Source organism: Oryctolagus cuniculus, chromosome 6, assembly GCF_964237555.1.
Source record: "Oryctolagus cuniculus chromosome 6, mOryCun1.1, whole genome shotgun sequence".
In the NCBI taxonomy this organism is placed as follows: Eukaryota; Metazoa; Chordata; class Mammalia; order Lagomorpha; family Leporidae; genus Oryctolagus; species Oryctolagus cuniculus.
The window spans coordinates 35662112-35686753 of record NC_091437.1 but is presented as its reverse complement, the minus strand read 5'-3'; the positions used below and the strand labels follow the sequence as shown (position 1 = coordinate 35686753).

At 37.7% G+C, this 24642-nt stretch overlaps 2 protein-coding genes across 2 annotated transcripts; both read left to right on the top strand.

The window, feature by feature from the left end:
• Window positions 1-261: 261 nt before the first annotated feature.
• LOC103347993 (sperm-associated acrosin inhibitor) lies at window positions 262-5854 on the top strand. The gene is made up of 5 exons (XM_017341609.3): window positions 262-363; window positions 759-848; window positions 1789-1826; window positions 2765-2874; window positions 3755-5854. The coding sequence occupies exons 2-5, from the start codon at window positions 782-784 to the stop codon at window positions 3798-3800; spliced, it is 261 nt and encodes an 86-aa protein (XP_017197098.1). The 5' UTR covers window positions 262-363; window positions 759-781; the 3' UTR covers window positions 3801-5854.
• A 517-nt stretch (window positions 5855-6371) lies between these two features.
• Window positions 6372-18673, top strand: LOC103347913 (serine protease inhibitor Kazal-type 10). The gene is made up of 10 exons (XM_051844848.2): window positions 6372-6657; window positions 7132-7208; window positions 8179-8216; window positions 8695-8810; window positions 9632-9656; window positions 13435-13511; window positions 13951-14027; window positions 14855-14892; window positions 15746-15864; window positions 18584-18673. Exons 1-10 carry the CDS (start codon window positions 6596-6598, stop codon window positions 18627-18629), a joined length of 675 nt encoding a protein of 224 aa, XP_051700808.1. The 5' UTR covers window positions 6372-6595; the 3' UTR covers window positions 18630-18673.
• Window positions 18674-24642: the final 5969 nt, after the last annotated feature.

The window sequence follows — 24642 nt, the reverse complement described above, 5'->3', positions numbered from 1 at the left end:
AGAAAGCTTTTACTCTTTTTCTATGATGGGATCTCTGAGTACTGTTAGCACCTCTCCATTCTCACCCCATGTTTTTGAATGCATCAGATCTACTTGTCCCGAACCTCTTGCTGGGGGAAGATCTGTTGAGTACTATATGAAGGAATTCTCGTACGCTATTTTGTGACCTCCAGGGAGGACACAGAATATCTCTGTGTCCCATCTGCCCTTGGGCAGCTCTTTTATCTCCACGCAGCTCTGCACTGACAAATCAGTAATGGAGACTCCTCAGCTGAATACACGTGACTGAGAAGTGCAGGTGAACAAAATAGAGACCGCGTCTGCAGCTGGTGTCTGCACTCTGCGTTGCCCTCTCTCCTTCAGGTAGGCCAGGTGGGAGATCTAGACGATGCCCGGCCGTCTCACGATGCTGTGCTGAGGACCACTCCAGTCCTTTCTTTTCTCCTGTTTTTACTTCCTGAGCAAAAACTGAGGTTCCGTTGAGAATATTTCCTTAAACGCAGGCAGACTATTTGTGGGCTGACTCGGAGGGTTGGGGGAGTAAACCGTTCCTTTTTAGATGTTCAAAGACTTACCCTGGGCTTTCTCTCAAGTTTCTAGGAGGCCCTATGTTCATATAATATGCTTTATTGATCATGAGGGTTGGGGGAAGAACACAGGCAGGTAATAGAGAGGTAGAACATGAACAGTTCCTTTAACCGTAAGAGACTTTCATTTGGACATGGACAATTTGTTCTGTGCTATAAACATTCCTAAAGGTTTCTTCCACAGAGTTGATAAAATGCCTTTCTTCTCGTCATGGATCAAAGCAGTTTTCATCATTGCCTTGACATTTCCTTTTCATTCTGGTGAGTAAATTTTCCAGCCCTGGTTGAAGCATTTTACATGTAGAAAGTGCTGCAAACAACTGCTGTAATTCAGAACTGACCAAGCTTGTTTTATGGGGTTTGCAAACTGTAAACTGGTGAAATAAAACAGGGCATGTTTCAAATGCCTTTTTAAAACTGCACCTGTGAATTACCTTTTACTCATTCCCTACCTTAGAGATAAAGAAGTACTGCGAATGGGCAGCAGACCTTAGAGTTTTATCCATCTGTGATGAAAGATATTTATTTACCTTTTCTCTCTCTTAAGGTTAAATTTGATGGTGGTTGAATGCCAAGTGAGGAGAGTAGTGGCACCTTTACACCTGGCATGTCTTGGCAGCCTAATTTGTACTTGAGTCTTCTAGGTCAAGGTCTTGTGTAAGATGAGGACTCATAGATCTGTCTGCTGACAAGTTCTCTTTCTTAAAGTTCATCTTGACTCATGTAATTTCAGAATAAAGTAACAGAGGAGTTGGATATATCCTTCGTATTTTAATTGAGTGCCAATTAATTAAATACTAATTAATTTCTACATATTAGTTCACAGGGCATACTATGGGACTTTCTGCAAGGTATTATCTTCTTTGAGTAGGCAATCTCATCTATTAAAATGGGAAGAGAAAGCCACTATAGCATCTTCAAAGGAGAGTTTGGTGGATTATTAAATAATACATAAAATTATTTTTCATAAGTGATATTAATTTTTTAGCTATAGAATATTTCCAGATTTGAAGTCATTTTGTATATTTAGTATTTTAGTACTAGCAAAAAAGGCTCATCCCATTACTTGCAAGGCCTTAGTGTAAGTAAGCAATTCTCATAAGTTTCTGCTACTAAGAAATGTGGGAACTTCCCAACATAGAATATGCTTTTGTCCACATTTTCTTCTTCTTTTTAATTATTCTTTTTTTGTTGGTTACAGAAACTGCTTTTGCACCTTTACCAGTCATTCGCAAACCAGTAAGTTAATGCTGATTAATTTGGAAGTTGGAAAAGGTCAATTTTAATAACAAACTTCAACACAAAAAATGTGTAACCAAATAATCCTTCTAAACAAATGAAAAAATAAAAATAAAAACAATTGAAAACCTGTAATTATATTAAGGTCAATAGATTGAATCTTTCTAGCTATATGAAACTGATTGGCATTAAAGAGAAGATAAAACTATACCATTATTTAAAAATTCCATAATGGACATAAGTTTTATTGTTCACAACATCTAATATGTGCTAAAGGGTGTTTAAGTAGAATCATTTGCCTTAGGAATAAAAAAGCCAATAGCCCAATTATATACTTCAAGATAGATAAAATGGTACTTTTCATATATTCATGTATTGGAATATTAAATAGAACTAAAGACAATGAACTATATTTCTAAGCATCTATATAGATAAAGGTCAAAGAAGTGTAGAAAGTAAATCATGTAAGAATACACACAACTTATATATGTAAATGATCAATATGGCCAACACTAAACAAATTACATATAAAGTATAGGTATATTTGGTGGTACATATATATTTACAAACACATAAATGCATACATGTGAATATGGTGGTACTATTGGGGAAGACAAAAAGATGCTCTGTTTTATGATTTCTTATTGTATGAAATAATGGGTAACATTTGACCTGAGAAGGGAGAACAAGGCAGCTAAGTTATAAAATATACATTCAGCAGCCTGTATTGATTTTTAAATGCATATTGGGTTTATAAACTCAATACAGTAGTATTTCATGTTTAGTTGAGTCATGGGCACCTCAGTTTTATTATTAAACTTTGAAATAGGCCATAATGATTCCATTTTAATATATGAAATTTTATATGAAGAATAAAGAAAGATTTTATTAAAAACTTCATCATCTGACAAATTCTATGTTGTCTCTGTGTTCAATAGCCAAACTGCGATTTATATTCAAACTATATCTGCACCAAAGAACTTGATCCAATCTGTGCAACCAATGGCAAGACTTACAGCAATAGATGCATGTTCTGCAGTGAAAAGCGGTAAGAATACAGAATAAATATTTACTCTCCCAAAGTAATAAGGAAACCATCACAAAATGATAGTAAAAACCATGGTTTTGATGACCTGGGAGCAACATATACCAAAAAATGATTACATTGTCTTTATATTCATAGAAGCCACAGGAACAAGCTTGTACCTCTCCCTGAAATTTTTGCTTCTAAAAGCAGTTTTGTTTAAAGAAAAAAAAGTTAAAAAGTGTTGTATTTGGCCTCTAATTATATGTCTTTTAGGTATTCTGCAAATATATAAATCCATTAATTTAACTTAGCTTGATTATTGTGAATTACTAATGCTAGACTGGTGACTATAGAACTCTGAAATCCATTGCAATGGGCCACTGATACTAGGAAGGACTCCTCTGATGAGCCACATTGCCTTCCAAACGGGATGACACCCTTCATACCTTAAAGTACAGGACGCTCCACCCACCCCCCTTCATGTCTCCTTCTCTCTGAAGGAGTTCGCACCTGAAGGTTCAGCCAGCGTTCTCCCCACCACAACGTGTCTTTCACAGGTGTCTCCTCCTCTCAAATCCTTTCCTATTTAATCCCCAAACTGGCTTCTGCCCCTAGAGATGCACTAAAACACACTCTAATCCTTTCTCTTTCCACATTTGGGCAAGTCTCAGATCAGGTCAGAACTGAGCTTGTGGGAAGAGTCCAGTTGCCCCAGATGGAGAAGAGGCTTTGTGCAAGGCTGGGGAATAGGTGGGACCCAGCTGCTTGAGAAGTGGAGCACAGGCTCTCTGCTGTCCCTTGTTCAAATCCTCATTGAGAAGCACTTTATGCGATGCTCAGTAAATTTAAAATGTTCTTTCAGTTATTTACTTTTTCTTCTCTTTGTGCTCTTCATCTACAGACAAAGTAAAGATGCGTTTGTATTTTTGCATTATGGTGAATGCTGAATTTTGCCTGACCGACACATTCCGGTGGCTTCATTGTAACCCTTTTTGTGGTGGCTCCTGCAATCAACTAGACTCTCCTTAATTAGGGTCTCATTCCTGGTTGATCAAGTGAAGACTTCTACGGTACATAGGATGTACATAGGATGTCAAAGAACCTTTCCAACACTAATAGCCTGTAACTAAAGGAACTTTATTCTCTGTGTCCAATTTTTCACTGATAACTTAAAAAAAGCTATTATAATAATTTTGAGTTTGTTAATATAAAATCTACCACAATTTATAATCATAAATATTTCACTCAATAAAATGTTAAATTTTTTTATCTTTGTTAAAATATTCATACTATCTTTGGTTAGTAATGGGTTAAAATAGTTTTCATAACTATAATTAAAGAAACATATTCAGAGGTGAATACACAATACATTACTTGAGTGTTTGGTGGGAGTACAGACTCCTGGGCTCCTCTTTAGCCTGAAGCACCAGAATCTGTAGGAGAACATTCTGGAAGTTCCACATGAGCTATTCTTCTTGATCTCTCTAACTGCACCTTGCCTCATGTGCCCATTTACTTTGTGTTTTGGAATTATCTTGAAATTATTTATTTCCTTGCAATGCTTCTTGCAACATTGAACTCTTGAACTGGCTATTCTGTTTCACGAAAGACTTTTTAAACTTTCTAGTATTCTGCTCATAGGTTCATCTCTGATCATCCTAATGAGGACATATTGTCTCAGTTGTAAACTTGCATGCCCTGAGACACTATGACATTTCTTGACACAGTTTTTTTCTGTAGAGAGATAGTTTGGCACATTTCTTATTCACCTCTCAACTACATTCCCCACAAGCAGCTGGGATGGGGCACTGTGATAAACTCTCTGTACGCAGAATCTCCTAGAAAAATGGGCTTCCACTCTTGTACTCAGGTTCTATCTACCAGTTTATCTTTCCCTATTTAACATCCAACTCCCTATCCCATGAAAATGGGTCTGGGCATTAGACTCTAATCTCAAGACACACTGTGGTACTCAGAAGTATACCCAAACCAGTCAATCCATTGTGTCTCCCGGTAATAAACATCATCAAGTCACTTTGGCCTCTTCGAGTCAGAAACAAATTTAAAATATCTAGTGTCTTTTGAAAGTATCATAATTGTATTTTCAAGAATATGGGTTCTCCAAACAACAACAGTAGCAAGGGAAAAAAATCAACACAAAACCTTGCACTTCTCAGTATAACGCAGTAGAGGACCTAGTATGAAGCTCAGCTGATGTTTATGTTTGCTTAGGTCAGATCCAGGAAGTTTATCCCATTATTGCCTGAGTGGTGAATTGATTTAGCCCACAATTCATGAGAAAGTGACACTGAGATTAGTCTCTATTTTTTCTGTCTCTTTAAGATCTCTGTCATCTAAAGTCATAATCTTCTCCTTACTCATTCTCTTACACAAACTAATACATTCATTTTTTCTTACAAAACCGTATAAAATAATTTACATACCTAACATTTCCTATACTAGTTGATTCCTAGGCTGCTTGGGGAGTCACAGGCAATCTGTTTTACTCTTGATGTCTACTGATGCACACATAAAGAGAAATCCACTGCATGGACTATAAAGAGCTTCCCAGCAACTTCACCTCAGCTTCAGCTGAATTTAGTTTATTTCTCTATCATGAGTTTCTTTCGTGATGAGTTTATTCCTGGAAACATCAGGTAGGGTTAAGGTGACAGTGCCCTGTAGTCAACAACCTAAGTCCAGACAGTTTAAATATTTATTACTGACACTACTTTAAATATATACCACAAATATATATGACTTTCTCTTTCTCTCTCTCTCTCTCTCTCTCTTTCTGCTGTTCCAAATGTTTCCAGCATGTGTGTCAGAAGAATTTCCTCAAACCTTACTGCACATGGGATTGTTCTGGGAGCTTCTAAAGCTTGCCAATGCCCAGTCCTTGTCAACTAGTGGTGGATTTACAATTTTGACTGCAGAATGATGCATTCATACTGTTTAAAATTTCCCCCTAAAATTAAAATTAAAACAAATCAAAAAAGAAAAACAAAAGAAGAAATGTCTATGTGTATCAGTTTTGCTGCAAATAGTGTTTTGTCAAACTTTGTTTTAAATCTTTGCAAATTGCTAAGAATTATGCATTTTTATATTTTAATGATACTGTGACTTTTAAAATTTACTTTATGTGAATGAAGCCAAATGTCTTTTCATTTGATTATTGTTCATAGGTCTGGCCTATTTTCTTGCTGAATATGATCTTTTTAATTTTTATTTGTTGAAATCTTTGAGTGGAGTATTAAGCATTTGACTATATTGTAAATTAAAAGTATTTTTGTTTAAAAAAGCAAGTAAAATATTAAACTGAAAGAAAAGAAAGTTCTCCATGATTCCAGTATGCATATAGTTTTAAATAATATTACTGACAGGTTCATGTCAGTAATATTTCTTTTTCCTACTTCATTTTGTTTTCTGTTTTGAACTCACGTGATTGGAAAGTTTTCTTCTGTATCTTAGAATCTATATTTCTTCTGTATCTTAGAATCTGTAACTACTTCTGTTATCTTCTCTCTTTCTCATATTTTTGACTTCATAAGAACAAATTGTCCCCAAGCATCCTGTTGAGAACTCCCTTGAGAAGTGTTTGTGAGACACCTCTCACCACCTGCTTTGTAGCCTCTAGGGAGGACATAGCATACTTCTGTGTCTTATCTGCCCTGAACCATCTGTCCTACCCCCATCCAGCTCCTCATTCACAGATCAATAAAAGAGACTTAGCTGGAAGGCCATGGCTGGGCAGGACAGCCAGTCTCCAGAGCGGCTGGCCGTGAGCCCCCTTATCTCTGTGAGGTAGGTGTGATGGGGCATCTAGAGCGATAGTGTTCTTGTGCAGTACTGCTGTGAGGACTGCTCCAGATCCATCGTCCCAGCCGAGATCATTCCTATCTTCCGAGAAAAATACAGACTCAAATGCACAGTTTTGTTTTGTTTTGTTTTGTTTTGTTTTGTTTTGTTTTAATGCGACCAGTCTCCTTCCAGGCAGACTAAAAAGTTCAGAGAGCAGTCAGATCCTTCCATTTTGTTAACAGTTTCCTGGGCTTTCCTTGACCTCTCTTAGATGGGCTTCTGAAATGACATTTTAAGCCTTGTTGAAGCACAGGTTTGGGGAACAGTGGAAGAGGATGATTCGCCCCAAGAAGGAACCTAGGGGGTTGGAGCCATTTCCTTAAATAAGAAACTTTCTAAAATGGAGCCCTGGATTCATTTTGTTTACTCTGTTTGGCAGGTAACATTGTTACAAACTCCTAAAGCTTTCTTCCACAGACTTGATAAAATGTCCCTCTTCTCATCAAAGATCAAAGTCATTTTCACCATTATCTTCACATTTCCTCTTTACTCTGGTGAGTAAAATTCCAGTCCATTCTAGTTTAAGTGAAATGCTTCCCTAGAAAATTCAGGAAATAACTCTGTAATTTAGGAATGGAGGATGTTGTTTGTAATCCTTAAACTGATAAGGTGATACAGGGCATACCTTCTTACAGTCACATCAGTGGATTACTTTTCCTTGTTTCCTGCATTAGATAAGTTGAAATAGAGTCATGAGTTAGAATGGGCAGCAGGCTTTAGATCTTGTTTGTCAGTAACTCAAGGGCTTTAAATTGCATTTTTTAAAGATTTACTTATTTATTTGAAAGGCAGAGAAAGAGAGAGAGAGTCTTCCATCCACTGGTTCACTCCCCAATGCCACAATGGCCAGGGCTGCACCAATCCAAAGCTAGGAGCCAGGAGCTTCTTCAGGTTCTCCCACCCGGGTGCATGGGCCCAGGGACTTGGGCTGTCTTCTACTGCTTTCCCAGGCCATAGCAGAGAGCTGGATCGGAAACAGAGCAGCCGCGACTTGAACCAGCGCCCATATGGGATGCCAGCACTTCCCTGCTATGCCACAGTGCCAGCCCCTAAATTACATTTTCTTTAAGGAACTCAAATGCCATTGTTGTTGACTGCAAGGTGCAAGGAGGAATGCTATCTTCTAAATCTGCCAGTGCTTGCTCATCACATTTACTATTTGCCAGCTCTGAGTCATTCAAGTCAATGAATGGTATAAGGAGAGAACTCTCTGACAAATATGTTGGGGGAAATGTGTCTTCCCTAAAGCTCAGTGTTGTCTGTGAATTTTTTCATAAGATAATTGTGAAATATTAGCTAGAATCTGAAAATGAGGGGAGAGTATTGATTAATTTTTCCTATTGAAGTGAATGCATGCACAACACTGTTTAAAGTAGTTGGAAATTCTGTTACAGATATGGGCACTTCTCACCAGAGAGATGCTTTTGTAATGTACTGTCTTTGTCATCTCTGCTTTGCTTTCAGAAACGCTTTATTTAAAATCAGCAATGTACAGGTATCCGGTAAGTTATTACTGATCGATTTGGAATGTAGAAAAGGTAAAATTTTAACTTAATCTTTTTATTTATATAAGGTGAACAAATTTCATGTGTTTTATATGTACAGATTTAACTGGATGAGATTTAGCAGATTTAGAAACATAGTGATACTTCCTGTCTTACCCTCCCTCCTGCCCACATTCCACTCTCCCTTCTCCTTCATTTTGTATCACTTTTAATTTTTACAATGACATACTTTTAGTTTCAATGCAAAATTTACCAAGAAAAATGTATTATAGAATGAGTCTGCAAAATTAAAAATATGTATTTTATTATGCCAGTTTTAAGAAATAGAATGTCATTAAATGTTTGTCATTAAATATCTCTACACATTATGTTTATCTCACTTTGGATTATGACATTACATATTAAGAATGGAGACTGTTTCTACCCCAATGGTCGTTGTCTGACGCACTCTTGTTGTCCTCTGTGTCTTTTGCAGACAATCTGTAATCTGTATACTCACACTCGCAAGTTTTGCACCACAGAATATCTTCCAGTCTGTGCAACTAATGGCCACACTTACTGCAACAAATGCTTGTTCTGCCTTGCATACAAGTAAGGACACACTAGTACATATGTGCTCTCTCTAAGTGACTGGTAACAAAATCTTAGTAAATCCATGTTACTGTAATCTAGAATACACAGACAAGAAAACTAATGATGCTGTAAAAGATAAAGAAACCCATTTGTCCCTTTCCTTGAAATTCTCACTTCTGAAAGTTGAGCTCTCAGAACATAACTATGGTGGGTGTTCCACATACATGTGAGTCAGCTGATAGAACTTATTGTGAATTACTATGGCAGACTAGCAACCAATATGACATAATTTCAAAGTCCTGATGCTAAAGAGATCTCTGCTATACTCTGAAATCTATCTAGTTGAGCCATTTGTGCTGGGAAGAATTCTTCTGATGTTCACTTTTATTTCTTGAACTCCACGCTGCCTTCCAAATTTTCCTGGAGTGACAGGGATATTCTTGGACATGTCCACTCCAGATCACTGACCTGTCTGCTCCTTGAGGAGTTTGTGGTCTGATGGCTCTGCAAAGCGCTCCTGTATTGGTTCCATTTTTCTTCTCATGGCTGTTCTCTGTCAGAAAGTCTTTGCACCTATTGCCATCTATGTCTCAAAAGCCACTAACACAATTCTTAGCTCCTTGCTCAGAGTGGACATGTTCCAAGCCTGGGGCAAAGCTGCCAGAATAGGAAGGGTCAGGTGTGCCCCTAGTGGAGACACAGGAGGCCTGGGAGCGGGGGTGGGGGCTTGTGGAGGTGGGGCGCAGCCTCTTCACTGTGTCCCATGGTGTACTTTTCAAGATGTTTCCTGTGCCCTTTCAATCACTTCTTTTCCTTTCTCTCTGTCTCTTTCTCTACAGGGAAAGTGGCGGCAAATTTAATTTGGCTCGTTACGGTGAATGCTGACTTTTTGCTGGAACTACACATTGCTGTGGATTTTACTATGACCCCCTGTTAGAAGCGGATTCTACAGTTAACTCGAGCTTTTGCAATCAGGGTCTTATGTTCCTAACAGATCAGGTGAATCCTCCCATAGGACGCATGATGAAGTTCTAGACATTCAATGTTCTTTCCAATTCTGTGATCCTGGGATTTTAGGGTTTTTATTTTCTATGCTCAACTATTTAATGATGCAATTAACATTTTATTTTGCTTAATAAACTGATCTATTATCTTCATCAAATTGTCCTTTGTTCCTTTGTTTAAACAGCGGATTGATACACAGTGCACAAATTTGGTATTTTAAAGTTTATTATATGTTTTTAAAAAGATAGGGGAGGGATAGGAGATCTTTTCTCTGCTGGTTCACTCCCCAGATGCTAAGAGCAGCTGGGGCTCAGCTAGGCCAAAGACGGGAGTCAGGAACTTCATCTTGGTCTCCCGTGTGGGTAGCAGACAATCAAGTACTGGAGTTATCACCTACTATCTCCAAGCAGCTTATTAGCAGCGAGATGGATCAGAAACACAGGCAGCAGGAATCATACCAGGCATTCTAGTGTGGGATGTGATGTCCAAGTGCCTACTTTTTTAAAGATTTATTTATTTATTTGAAAGTCAGAGTTACACATACATACATACACACACACACACACACAGAGAGAGAGAGAGAGAGAGAGAGGGAGGGAGGGAGAGAGGTGTCTTCCATCCGATGGTTCACTCCCCAATTGGCTGCAACACCGGAGCTGTGCTGATCCGAAGCCAGGGGCCAGGAGCTTCTTCCAGGACTCCCACGTGGGTACAGGGGCCCAAGGACTTGGGCCATCTTCTACTGCTTTCCCAGACCATAGCAGAGAGCTGGATCAGAAGTGGAACAGCCAGGTCTCTAACTAGCGCCCATAGGGGATGCTGGCGCTTCAGGCCAAGGTGTTAACCCTCTGTGCCATAGCGCTGGCCCCAAGTGACTACTTAACCTGTAGCATCATAACATTTGCCCCTATTCTGGTAATTTTTTAAAAGATTTATTTGTTTTATTTGAAAGGCCGAGTCACAGAGAGAGCGAGAGAGAGAGACAAGAGCAGAGGGGAGAGATCCTCCATCTGTTGGTTTACTCTCCAAAATGGTTTCAGTGACCAGCACTGGGCTGGGCTGAATCCGGAGGCCAGGAGCTTCATCCGGGTTTCCCATGTACGTGCAGGGGCCCAAAGGACTTGGCCATCTTCCCCTGCCTTCCCAGGTGCTTTAGCAGAGAGCTAGATCAGAAGTGGAGCAGCCGGGACTCAAACCAGCACCCATATAGGATGTTGACATTGCAGGTGGTGGCTTTTCTCTCTATGCCATAGCACCAACCCTGGTAATTTTTTTTTGTTGTTGCTGTTAAGTAAAGAATTTTGGAAATAAGGGCTTGATTTCCAGAAATTACCTACCTTGGGCACTTATATATATACATATATATATTATATACAATTATAAAAATATAAAGCTATCTAATATTTTCTCAGTCCTAAAGAATGAAAACTTCCCGTTTTCAAATCTAGGAACCTGAATTTCTGAAAATCACTCCAGATTAATGTTTTGCTCACAAATGTTAAACCATACTGACTTAGACTCTACAACTTAGCATGTGTCTGAAATTAAATGCTGAATTTATATCAAAAGTAATGTAAGACTTTGGGAAAATTTATCATGCATGTTTCTTTTCTTATTTACAAGTCAGTTGAAATGTAGAGATGTAGTCCTGGGATGATAACAATCAACGCCTTCTTTGACTTAGGATTTGCTTGTGGTATCCAAGACAGATGTGTCTGTATTTCTCTCAACCTTCCAGCGCAAGAAACAGGAAAGCCCAGCGGCTAATTCAGAAAGTCAATTTAATGGCAGAAACATAGATATACTATTTGAAGACTATTGGCAATCTGTGGCATGTGTTAGCTATGCAAGCTATAATTTACAATAAATATTTTCATTTTGAATGAGTGAGCAGGGGCCAGTGCTGTGGAAAAGCAGGTTGAGCTTCTGCCTGCAGTGCCAGCATCTCATTCGGGTATCAGTTGGAGACCCAGCTGCTCCATTTCCAATGCAGCTCCCTGCTAATGGCCTGGGAAAGAAGTGGAAGATGATCCAAGTGCTTGGGCCCTTGCACCCGCGTGGGAGACCGGGAAGAAGTTTTGGCTACTGGCTTTGCATCAGCACGGCTCCAGCTGGTGTGGCCATTTGGGGAGTGAACCAGCGGATGGAAGACTTCTCTCTGATACTCCCTCTCTCTATCTGTAACTCTGCCTGTCAAATAAATAAATAAATCTTAAAAAAAGAATGACTGAGCATTGTGTTGGCTATATAATTGTGTACAATTTGAATATGAATTTTTAAGAAATGCAATGGAATCAAAGGGTATGTCTTTAACTATGACTCTGTTTATAAGCACTTAGAAATAAAGATTGAATATATTCAAAGTCTACTATGTGAGGATTTGATTATATATTGTTTAGTGATTACAATAATCAAAATAATTCACACAATCACTATCATTCACCCTACACATTAGGTCAGCAGAACTTGTTCCTTTTATAACTGAAAGTCTGTGCTGTTTGACAGACATCTCCCCTTTCCCTTAATCCCAGCTCCTGGAAACCACTGTTCTACTCTCTGCTAGTATGTATTTGAGCTATTTGAGATGCCGCATGTAAGTGAGACTTGCTGTGTTTAGTTTATTTCAGATAGCACGATTTCCTTTAGGTTCATCCACGTTTTCACAAACATAGTTTTCCTTCTTTTATGGCTGGCTAATGGTCCATTATGTATACATACACAATTTCTTTATCCACACATTCTCCATGGACTCATAGGTTGTTTCCTTATATATTGGCTGGTATCAATAATGCTATGATGAACACAGGGTGCTAGTATTTCTTTGACATACTGACTTCATTTTCTGTGACTATATACCAAGAACTGAAATGCTGGATCTTATAATATTTCCATTTTCAATTTTTGAGGATCCTTCACAGTTTTTTCCACTGTGGCTCCACCCTTATACTTTCTTTTCAGTAGTTCACAAGAGTTCCAATTTCTGCACTTTGCTGGCTACACTTATTGTCTTTTTTTCCATAATAGCCATCTGAACTGGTATGAAGTTATATCTCACTGTAGTTTTGATTTTCACTTCTTTGATGATGAGTGATGATCAACGTCTTTTCATATACTTACTAGCTATTTGTATGAAAAAGAGTACTTGTGAAAAATTTCTAGCTCACCTGAAGTCCCCGTTGAAATACTTACTATAGTTTCACACACTTTGCCATTACAGGAAATGTAGTCAAACAGAATCCTCCTGCATTTTTCTACCAATTGTAAACCTATAATTTTCTCAAAATATAAGAAAATTAAACCTGTTGGGTATAACACATTCTACTGTTGATATCTACTGAGGGTCCAGGTACTTATCTAAGCACAGATAACAAAAGTTTTATTGTCTTGTTTCAATTATTTTGTTCCTTTCCAATGCAATTGCTTGGATGATTTCATATTACTTTTCTATATTGGGATCTACAATCACTCTCATCATTTTTCCCTTTCCTCATACTTCTGGGTACATCATACCCTTCTTTATAGCTCCCAGAGAGAACACGTTATACCTCCCTGCCATATCTGCTCTGAGCCATCTGTCCTACCCCATTGATTCCCTCCCTCACAGGTCAATAAAAGAGACTTAGCTGGAAGGCGATAGCTGAGGAGGGAGTGTGAAAAAGTTAGGCACAGCCTCCTGAGCTGTTGGCCTCAATCCCCGTTATCTCTCTCCTTGAGGTAGGTCATGTGGAGAATCTGGGGACACGGTTCTAGTGTGTAGCATTGCTGCAAGGACTATTCTAGGGCAGTGCTGCCCGAAATGACTGAAATCCAAATGTGCAGGTTTTTTTAAACATAGTTATGTTACTTAGGGGCTATCCCAAAGTGTTGGGAAGGCAAGCAGCTACTGCTTACCTGTGCAAAATGCACTCTGGCCTAGACATTCTCTCACATGGCCAGGGAGACTTCTTCACACACATTATGTGTTTTATTGATGTTAGGACTGGAGTAATAAAAGAGGAAATAGTTTGCATACATCAGGAATCTAGGGGTTTGGGACAGTTCATTTACCGGTAGGAAAGTTTCCAAGTGTGGGGCCTGATTCTGTTTGAACATTAAATATTTGAAATTTGTCTGCTTCATGAATTATAAACCATACAAACCTTTTCATTCACAGACATGAAAAAATGCCTTCCTACTCATCATGGATTAAAGCTATTTTCATCATGCTCCTAGCCTTTCTTCTTTATTCTGGTGAGTGTATTTTCTAGTTCTGACGGAAGCACTTGTCATATCCTAGAAAGTGCATCAACAATTACCTAATTCAGGAGTAGGGGGACTAATTGTGTTGGGCAGTAACATTTAATTGGTAATGTGAAATAGGGTATGTTACCCATGTCTTTTTGAATTTGCATGAGTAAATTCTTTATTCTCATGTTAGAGAACTAGAGATAGAATGGTGGGTTAGAAATGGCAGTAGATCTTAGCTCTTCGCTCATCCTTAACTGAAAAAGTCAAAACTCTTTTTCCTTTTGGTAAGTCTGATTCTGTAGTTGTTAAATCAAAGTATGAGTGAAACTCTTCTCTTCCTAACCTGGAACCCCTTAACAATTTGAGTCAATGTTTATCTGCTCTGAGTCTCCTAAAGTCAAGGCCTATTGGTGTATGGAAGATGCACACTGACATATAACCAAGTTATTTCCCTTAAACTTATGGTGTTTGAATTTCAGAATAAAGCAATCTTTAAGGCATTAAATTAAGGTATAATTAATTAAGTATTGCTTAATTTTTTATATTTGAATGAATCATGTAAGCATTGTCCCTTTTGACTAAGATCTCAACTATAAATCTGAAGAAACAATGGAAGATGTTACAAAGTAATATGTAAAATTATTTTTTATCAGGTAAACTTAGGACTTCAAAATGTTTTAAAAATGCTTTATTTTAAGAATTTAGTATTTTGCTACTGCTGTTTTTAGCTACTAAGAGATGTGGTCACTCACTAATCAGGTTGTGTTTTTTGTAAGTTTATGTTTTTATTCCTTTTCATTTGTGTATTTTTTTGTCCTTGATTGTTGCAGAAACTTCCCTTCTGTTTAAACAAGGTAAAAAGCGAAAGGTAAGACAAAATGAATTATTTATGTAGTTAAAAAAGGTAACCTACTAACCTTTTTAAATTATATATTTTAATAAAATTCACCAAATAAAATATACAAGCCAAATGGACCTTCAAAAAGTAAAAATCTATAATGTGACTGTATTAACTTTCAGAAATCACAAACAAAATCACTTGAAATTACCCTGATGTGATAAAAATGTACATATCTTGTTATCCCAAAATTTCATTTTGGGGAATAAACGTTATTACAAACAAATATCTGAGAGATTCTTTGTTGCTTAGCATAGAAATGTTCGTTCTTGTAAAACAAAAGAAAAAGTGTCAATTCAATGATCTGTTTTGAAAATCCATGTATGTGTGTAGTGGATTACTACAGTGAAAAAATTAATTATAGCTGTAAACGTTAGAATGGAAATAGTTTACCTAAAACGTAGGTTATGTAAAAATACAAAGTAGTGTTTTTTGTGTAAATTACCACACTATGAAAACTAACCAAAATGTGTATGTGTGTGTGTGTGTGTGTGTGTGGTGAAATGGTAGAAAAAAATGTGGAGAGAGAAATAGAAAATGTAGTTTTGAGACTCATTTGAATGTGATGAAAAGATTCACAAGAGATAACAGAAGGGGAGCATATGTGACTAATGTATCGAAAGTATATTGCCTTTTTTGTTAATAATAGAAGATATGAAATGTTGATAATTTTTTAAAACTTAAGAAAGTTTTTATTGCTAAGCCTACATCTAGAATGTGTTTATCCTGTTTTTGATATGTGGTATTTCATGTTAGAATTGAATCATATTTTATTGAGATATTCAATATCTGACAAATTTCATGCAGTCTTAATATTTTTCAGCCAGATTGTATTTTATACACATTTAAATCAAATCCTATTTGCACCAGTGAACTTGATCCAGTCTGTGCAAGCAATGGCCGAACTTACCGGAATAAATGTGTTTTCTGCAGTGAAAAAATGTAAGAACATGATCATATATATTTACTGGTTGAAATTAATGAAGAAATCATCATGTTAGTTCATTATGCTGATACTCTAGATATAGCATAAATATAAAAAAAATTGCAATAACTATAAAAGATATCCAGAAAACACTGTATCTTTCCCTAAAGTTTTCATTTCTTTTTTTTTTTTATTTTTCTGAAAGACGTATTTATTTATTTGAAAGGCTGAGTTACAGAGAGGCAGAGGTAGAGAGAGAGAGAGAGAGAGAGAGAACAGTCCTTCCTTCCATCTGCTGGTTTATTCTGCAAATGGCCACATGGCCAGAGCTGAGCTGATCTGAAGGCAGGAGCCAGGAGCTTACTCTGGGTCTCCCACGTGGGTGCGGGGACCTAAGGCTCTGGGCCATCTTCTACTGCCCTTCTAGGCCATAGCAGAGAGCCGGTTCAGAAGTAGAGCAATCAGGATTCGAACTGGCGCCCATATGAGATGCTGGCACTGCAGGCTGCAGCTTTACCTGCTACATCACAGCGCCAACCCCGTTTTCATTTCTTTTTTTTTTTTTTTAACTTTTATTTAATGCATATAAATTTCCAAAGTACGACTTATGGATTACAATGGCTTCCCCCCCATACCGTCCCTCCCACCCACAACCCTCCCCTTTCCCACTCCCTCTCCCCTTCCATTCACATCAAGATTCATTTTGATTATCTTAATATACAGAAGATCAGCTTAGTATACATTAAGTATGGATTTCAACAGTTTGCTCCCACACAGAAACATAAAGTGAAAAATAATAGATGATTTTTTAAATGATGATGAAATCAGATCAGACCTATTGTCATGTTTAATCCCAGTGAGAGTCAAGTTGGCAAACAAAAAAGAGGTCTGCACCCTAATGTTTATTGCAGCTCAAGTCACAATAGCTAAGACCTGGAACCAACCTAAATGCCCATCAACGATAGACTGGATAAAGAAATTATGGGATATGTACTCTTTAGAATACTATACCGCAGTAAGAAACAACGAAATCCAGTCATTTGCAACAAAATGGAGGAATCTGGAACACATCATGCTGAGTGAAATAAGCCAGTCCCAAAGGGACAAATACCATATGTTCTCCCTGATCGGTGACGACTGACTGAACACCAAGAGGGAAACCTGTTGGAGTGAGGTGGACACTATGGGAAATGGTGGCTTGATCAGCATAGCCCTGACTGTTAATGAACAACTAAATACATTATCCCTCTTGGTAGTTTTTTTATCTGTTCTACTTAATATGACTGGTTTAGATCTGTAATTGATGCAGTTATTCTTAAGTGTTGAAAATTAACTGAAATGTGATCCCTGTTGAACATGGTGGTGGGAATGGGAGAGGGAAGAGATGTATAATTTGGGACATGCTCAGGCTGACTTGCCCCAAGTGGTGGAGTTGGAAGCATACCAGGGGATTCCAATTCAATCCCATCGAGGTGGCATGTACCAATGCCATCTCACTGTTCCAGGTGATCAGTTTCAGTTCACAGTTGGTCATGGTGAAGGGACTGGGAGTCAAAGGAAGCACATAAACAAGTCTAGTATCTGCTAACACTAACCGATAGAATAAATAAAGGGGAGAGTGATCCAACATGGGAAGTGAGATACTCAGCAGACTCATAGAATGGCAGATGTCCTAAATAGCACTCTGGCCTCAGAATCAGCCCTAAAGGCATTCGGAGCTGGCTGAAAAGCTCATGAGAGTATTTCAGGCATGGAAAGCCAAGACACTCTGGCAAAAGATCTCTGCGAGTGAGATCCCAGTGGAAAGAACAGGTCATCAAAGAAGGAGGTACCTTTCTCTGAAGGGAGGAGAGAACCTCCACTTTGACTATGACCTTGTCTAAACAAGATAAGAGTCGGAGAACTCAGAGGGCTTCCATAGCCTTGGAAACTCATGACTGGAGCATAGGGAGATTACTGATGCCATAGACAGGAGTGTCAATTGGTAAAGTCAACAACAGGAGTCACTGTGCACTTACCCGTTTTCATTTCTTAAAAATACTTTTGTATCATAGTCCTCTATGGAATCATAGTGGGTGTTCTGCAAATGTAGAAATGACTTTAATTCTATTATGATACACTAACGGTGTACTAGAGACCAAGATGATGACAGTCAGCAGCCTTGAGGATGCACAGCTGATCTTGGTGACGCCACAGTCGACAGCCTGGCAGCCCTCCAGCTACAGGGAGTCTAAGCAAAGCAGGAAGCAGTGATGCATTCTGGAATCCCAAGGCCATCTTTTCAAACGTTCTTCAGATTGCAGGACAACACAGGACACTTCTACCCTACTCTTTTTCCTCTGTCCTTCTGTGGGATTTTTTTCTAACTTCCTTACCTATTTTCCCATTTCCTCCCTCCGCTGTTTCTCCTTATAAAACCTTTGCTCTTACAGTTGCCCGGCTGCCACCTTCTCGAGGACCACTTAGGCAATGCCTACTCCTCTTCTTTCTCAAGTATTGGCAGGTTCCAGCTGAATGAGGTCTAAGCAAATGGAAAGGGTCAGCTGTCCCAAGAACATGACATGTGTAAGACTGGGGACAGATAGAGTCTAGATTCTTGTAAAAAAGCAGCCCAGCCTATGCATCATGTACCAAGTTCAAATATTTATTGAGATGCACATAGCACATTTCCCAGAGAGTTTAACCCATTCTTTTAATAACTTATTTTTCATTATTTTTCTTTTGTTTTCTCTACAGAATTTTGGGTGAAAAAATTAAATTTGTTCGTTACGGGTTTTGCTGAATTTTGATGGAGCTATGCATCCTCTGGGCTGTGATGTGATCCTGGTTTACCGTGGATTCTACAGCTAGAATGACTACAGTCTTTTCAATCAGAGTCTTGAATTCATAGACGTCCACAGAACTCCTTTTGTAGAAGACAAGATGGAACATAGCATGGGAAAGATTCATTCCACCTCTAAGATTTTGTGATTTTTAAGATTTTAGTTGTTCATCTTCAATTACCTAATGATAATTTGCAAATCAAATATCTTAAGCATCTGTTTGGGACAGATACTTTAAGACAGTCTTTCTTATTTATAATTGATATTTTTCCATTAGCATATCAAAATGCATTTACTTATTTTCATGGCCTTTTTATTTATATAAACTGCTCAAATAGTTCTCCGGTGAGCATATTTCCACCTGATGCATTCTTTTCTATTTTCTATAATGTGGATTATAAGTACTCATTGTTGCTCAGCATCAGTCATGTTTTGACTACTTGTTTAACTTGTATCTCTGTCCCAAGACCATATGCTACATGATGTCTTCTTACCCTTATGTGGAAGCCCAAGAATGAAATACCTTGCTCATATTAATCTGTAGTGAAGATAAAATCAGTGTTCCTAGGATTTAAAATAAGTTTTCCTAGTTGCAAAGGGGAAGATTGAGAAGTAAGTGTCTAGAATTTATTTTCTATATTTGAAAATCTATGTACTTTACAATTCTTTTATCCTGGGTACCTTTAGGTGTACTTTGGATGAGGAAAATTTTGAAGGAATTGTATTTTTTTCCCCAATGGAATTGCAGTCAACAAGTGGAACTGTTTGCTGTTGTGTGAGTGTGTCTTACAGATAATCTTAGAGGAAGAAGCTCATAATTGCATTTAATATAAAAAAAGATTCCTTCAAACTGACACTCAAAAGAAGATTTAAAGATAATCACATTTCAGGAACAATTTCTGTATTATAGACTTTGAATAACATGAAACTACTGCATTATAGAAAATCTCTGGATTTTATAAAAGTGCTATATATTTTTATTTTTAATCATTTTGCATGAACAACACTAACTCCTCTATGTACACAATAAAATTACTTTCATTCCTTAATGTGCATTTTTTGTTCATACTAAAGAGGGTGAAAACATTCTGTCTTGTGTTGTTTCCTAAAAGCTCATTGCAGTTTGGGATTTCTGTGATCAAATTTGGTGGCTGAATATTTTTTTCTTTTGGATAAATACACTGAAAAATTCCAATATTATCATGACATCCATCACTTTTCACAGACTCAATCCTTCCTTGTTATGATTATAAATTCTAAATGGCCTAGTTTATTGCCAGATACAGGGATGTCAGAGAGAAAGGAGTTTCATAGTTTGAGCAGATATTTGCCTAGGAATGTAAAACAGATGTGTAAAGAATTTCCAGCATTTTTCTGCTCAACTTTTATGCAGGCTGACCGTGTCTTTTCTAGTTCACACTTAGATAACATTCATCAGTAAGATGTTTCCTCACCAGCCCAGGAATCTTTATCCCTCACCTCAACTCCAGGCCCTTCATTTGTATATTTTGGACAGGTGTGACTCTACCCATGTCTCAATCACATTCCATAGCCTAACGATGTGGGAAACTTCACAGAGTCTACTTTATTCATAAATCTCCCAGCAAGAAAAGGTTATCCTGCCTTTTACTTGAGTGCTGAGTTTACTGGTTCCTTATTCAACATGCACCTCTCCTCCCAAGAGAATGGATTCCAGTACCCCAGCCTGGCTTCCAGGCACAATTTTCTACCCAGAACTCTCTACACTCTAGTACACTTTTGACGTCTTTTGGTGAGAAATAGCACCAAAAGTGTTGACTCCTTCTGAGGCACGAGGCAGATAAGAATTTGGTCTCATCTGAGTGTTTAAGAAATTTTGACTGCTTTAATTTTGTTTTCACCAAATCCCATCTCAAATAAATAAATAAAACATAAAAAGTGCAGAATCCAGTAACACATGGAAGGAGCAAGTATGAGTTTTGTTGGTGTTTCTCATTGTTCACTCACAGGTCTCAAGTGCTGGTTCAAGTCCCAGCCTACTGGCTTCAGCCTGGCATAGCCGTGGATCTTGTGGGCTTTTGGGAAGTGTACCAGCAGACAGAAGACATCTCTCTATTTCCCTCTCCCTCTCACTCTACTGCTCTGCATTTCAAGTAAATGAAAATAAATTAACATTAAAATAATTTCTATTCCTCTATCAACTCCAGACTTGAATAGTATATGCATTTTTTCTTTAGAAAGCAACATTAAACAATCACTGTGTCTAACACTACCTTTACTTGTTTATTTCAAAATTTCAAAAACATCCAAATTTCTGTGCCTCATAGACAGTCTTTGCTTTGATCAATGATACTCAGAAGTCAAGAATTCTAGATCATCCATGTTGGCATAAACCCAAACAATACATTTAAAGAACTGAAGCATAGACTCCATGTCTTTGCAAAGAAATCACTATTTCTTAAAGGATTTGTCATGAAGCTATCTTTATGATTATTCTAACTTATCAATGTGTTATAGCTAAATTAATTAAATGTATGAAATCTAATAAAGGTGTTATCAACAATAGCCATAGTTTAATTACTTCACCTCAAGATGATTTTTGGCTTCTATTTTAATTACATTAATATAATCAGTTTATTACAGAAATATTTTTGTTATTTCTATATGCATAACTCATTTATTTTGGATTTTTTCCACATATACTTTATTCATTTGTGATCACAGACCACTCAGAAAAAAAAGTGACTGGAAGAAGAATGAAACTGTATAAAGCGTGAATGTATCTTAAGATATTGCATTATGACCTGAGTTTCACAAACTAATTTTTAGTTAGCCTTGATATCCATACTTTCATTAGATCACAAAAAAGTATTCAATTGTGTCTTAATTAAAGAATGAAATCCACTGAACATTCCAGTTACAGTCAGCAATAGAATAAAACATAATTTCCCTTCCTATGGGATGATTTTAAGAATCATGCTTTCAAGATGAGCTCAATGCTCAGGAAAAGTCAAAGAGATGGGAAGGAGAGAGGATATGAGAGGGAAAAATTCAGGGGAATTAAGCTCATTAACAGGACTGCCATAGCTGCAGACATTATCAGTAGACAAACTGCAGACCTGGAAGCACTGGCAGCAGAGAGTCTGTCATGATCCATAGGTGGGGAAAGAAGGAGAAGAATACATTTCTAGGGAAATGAGGATCAGAAAATAATTCAAAACCCAATATGACTCCCACCCCCATCCCCCGCCACTGGCCATCAGGCTTCCCCCACCCCACAATAAACCTTTCCTCTAAAAAATAAATCAACAGTAACCTCTGAAATATACCAATACAGTGATCTGCTGAATAAAAAAGATTAGCCTTGCAAAACTGAAGAAACATGGTAGATATTCAAAAGATTTCTTTGCTGTTATAAGAGAATTGATCCCTGGATAAAGCTCTTGAAAGGAGACTGATACTTGGAAATTATATTTCCATATATTGTTCAAGCAGTTTCATGAATGACCTTTATAATAAAGAATCTAAAATTTTAGAAGTTCCTTCTTCAGTTAAATATTAAACTCTTGAATTACCTTATCTTAGCCTACTGAAACACTGACTTTGTTTTCTCATATTATTTGCCATTTCAGAAGATGTGGATTGTTTGACATTTTCTTAATAGTTTTTTTGATTTAACCAGAAAAGGAAATTCCTTACTTTATACATTGTATTTTTATAAGCATGTGAAGACTCTACATGAAAATTATTTCCTTTGATTCAAAAAAATATGAGTTAGATGTAGTTAATTCCATTTTAAAATAATGATCAACTGGAACTTAACATTTTAAATTTATGAAGATATGTTGCTATAATAATAAAAGTACACTTTATTAAGCAGTATAAATCACTTTATAAGGGTTAGGAGCAGAAAGTCTGCCTGACACGAGTTTCTATCACTATGAATTGTAAGTTTTTTTTAAATGGGGAATATGCAAGAGTATACATACAAACTCATTGCCTGGTTGATTAGAAGAATTAGAAAAATCCCTTATCTAGCCTGATTAATAAGTATTTCAACTGAAAGCATTTTTGAATTTTATTCAGATAAATACATCAACAATCACTTTTAATTTACACCTGTAAGCGTGGTTTACCTCTGTCCCTATTTTCATCGGGAAAATGAATTCTTGACTCCAAGAATTTCTCTACATACCCAGAAGGCAAAATCACCAAGCCCACATTTGGATGCCACAAATACTGATGCTTTTACTTCCCATGACTTGGGTGTCACTCCACTAAGCCTACGATAGATTCTCATTTGCGCCTTAGCTGGCCTCCTGAACTTTGATCCTCCACTTATTTTTCTTGTCTATGAGGAGCTCTGAGGAAAAAAGATTCAGGAAAATTTACTCTATTAGAGAGTTCCTCGGAGGAAAAGAAAGAAAGAGGTATTTACTCTATTGAGTTTCCAGACTTGGGCAGTGAAAATACTATAGAGGTTAGCTGAATTTGTGTGTGAGAAAATAGTAGAATAACGAGGTTTCTTTAATTCAAGTTCCACTGCAACCGTTCAATTTTATTTGTTTTGTACATTTTAGACATTGATTTTGTGTTATTTCTATTTTTTTATTTTTTTTTATTTTTTGACAGGCAGAGTGGACAGTGAGAGAGAAAGAGAGAGAGAGAGAAAGGTCTTCCTTTGCCATTGGTTCACCCTCCAATGGCCTCTGCAGGCGGAGCACTGAGGCCTGCGCACCGCACTGATTTGAAGCCAGAAGCCAGGTGCTTCTCCTGGTCTCCCGTGGGGTGCAGGGCCCAAGCACTTGGGCCATCCTCCACTGCACTCCCTGGCCACAGCAGAGAGCTGGCCTGGAAGAGGGGCAACCGGGACAGAATCCGGCACCCCGACCGGGACTAGAACCTGGTGTGCCGGCGCCGCAAGGCGGAGGATTAGCCTAGTGAGCCGCGGTGCTGGCCTGTGTTATTTCTAAAGTTAGATGCTTGAAGATGTTTCAAGTTGATTTTACATCTGTTTCAAATTTCAAATTTGGTTATGTTCTACATTATACATTACTGGAATTGATGTAAATAATTAGAAAAAATGGACATATATTGGGAAGTACATTATAAGAAAATTTACCTATCAGGTTATGATATGAAAAAAATATTGTGGACAACTAATCCCTGACTTGCTGCAGTGCCACAATGCAGAGGCAAGGAAAACCTAGACAGATGAACTTAGATGAATGACAAGTATGACAGACATCCTAGCTCTCAGGATTATGGGGTTTCTACCTAACACTTGCTTCAAGGGACATGGTATATATCCTTCTGTAAGATTTGACATTAAAACTCAGTGTTTGATGCTGCCTTCACATCTTTAAGTCTTGCAGATCACCAAAATCCTCAGTATGAGTTCCCTTGAGTTTCTCAGATGATGCCCCTACCTAATAGGATAGTTTCCCTATCTGCAGGATCCTCTTCATTGCAACCAGCCTTCCAGCTAACTAGTGGCTTCGCTGCCAGGCCACCATTATTCAAAATAGCCAATCACAGAATTCCATTTCAAATAGGGATGGTTTTATCCTCTTGTTACTGCAAAGCCTACTCCTCGCAGTCCCTCTTCATCCAGTCTGTTTCCAGGTTGAACTCTTGTGGTCCTGACTGACAGTGTGTTCCTCTTTCAGGCTGTGAGCATACGGGAGTAATGAACTTCTGTCAATTCCATCTGCCCAGGGCTGGGTGTCAGGATTTTGACTATCCACAGAATCCTAGCCCAAGACTCCTTTCCTCAACAGTGGGGTAAACAAAAAAGGTGAATGAAAAATGGAAAAGAAGAGGAGAATTACTTTCAGTGGGGCGGTGAGTATATACAAATGTACTGAGTTCATTAGCAGCCATGTTATCAAGTGGAGGTTGGTTACAATAGAAATGGGTATGAACTGGAAAAAATGTGTCCACTGAGGCATATTTTATTTTTTAATTGTGGCTTTTAATAGATTAAATCATCAA

Excerpts from the sequence above, each read along its gene's own strand:
- LOC103347993 (XM_017341609.3), top strand. The coding sequence starts at position 782 with ATGCCTTTCTTCTCGTCATGGATCAAAGCAGTTTTCATCATTGCCTTG. Across the intron at positions 849-1,788 it reads GACATTTCCTTTTCATTCTG|AAACTGCTTTTGCACCTTTA; the intron begins GTGAGTAAATTT and ends TGTTGGTTACAG. Across the intron at positions 2,875-3,754 it reads ATGTTCTGCAGTGAAAAGCG|ACAAAGTAAAGATGCGTTTG; the intron begins GTAAGAATACAG and ends CTTCATCTACAG.
- LOC103347913 (XM_051844848.2), top strand. The coding sequence starts at position 6,596 with ATGGCTGGGCAGGACAGCCAGTCTCCAGAGCGGCTGGCCGTGAGCCCC. Across the intron at positions 9,657-13,434 it reads GTGGCGGCAAATTTAATTTG|CTGAGGAGGGAGTGTGAAAA; the intron begins GCTCGTTACGGT and ends GGAAGGCGATAG. Across the intron at positions 14,893-15,745 it reads AACAAGGTAAAAAGCGAAAG|CCAGATTGTATTTTATACAC; the intron begins GTAAGACAAAAT and ends AATATTTTTCAG.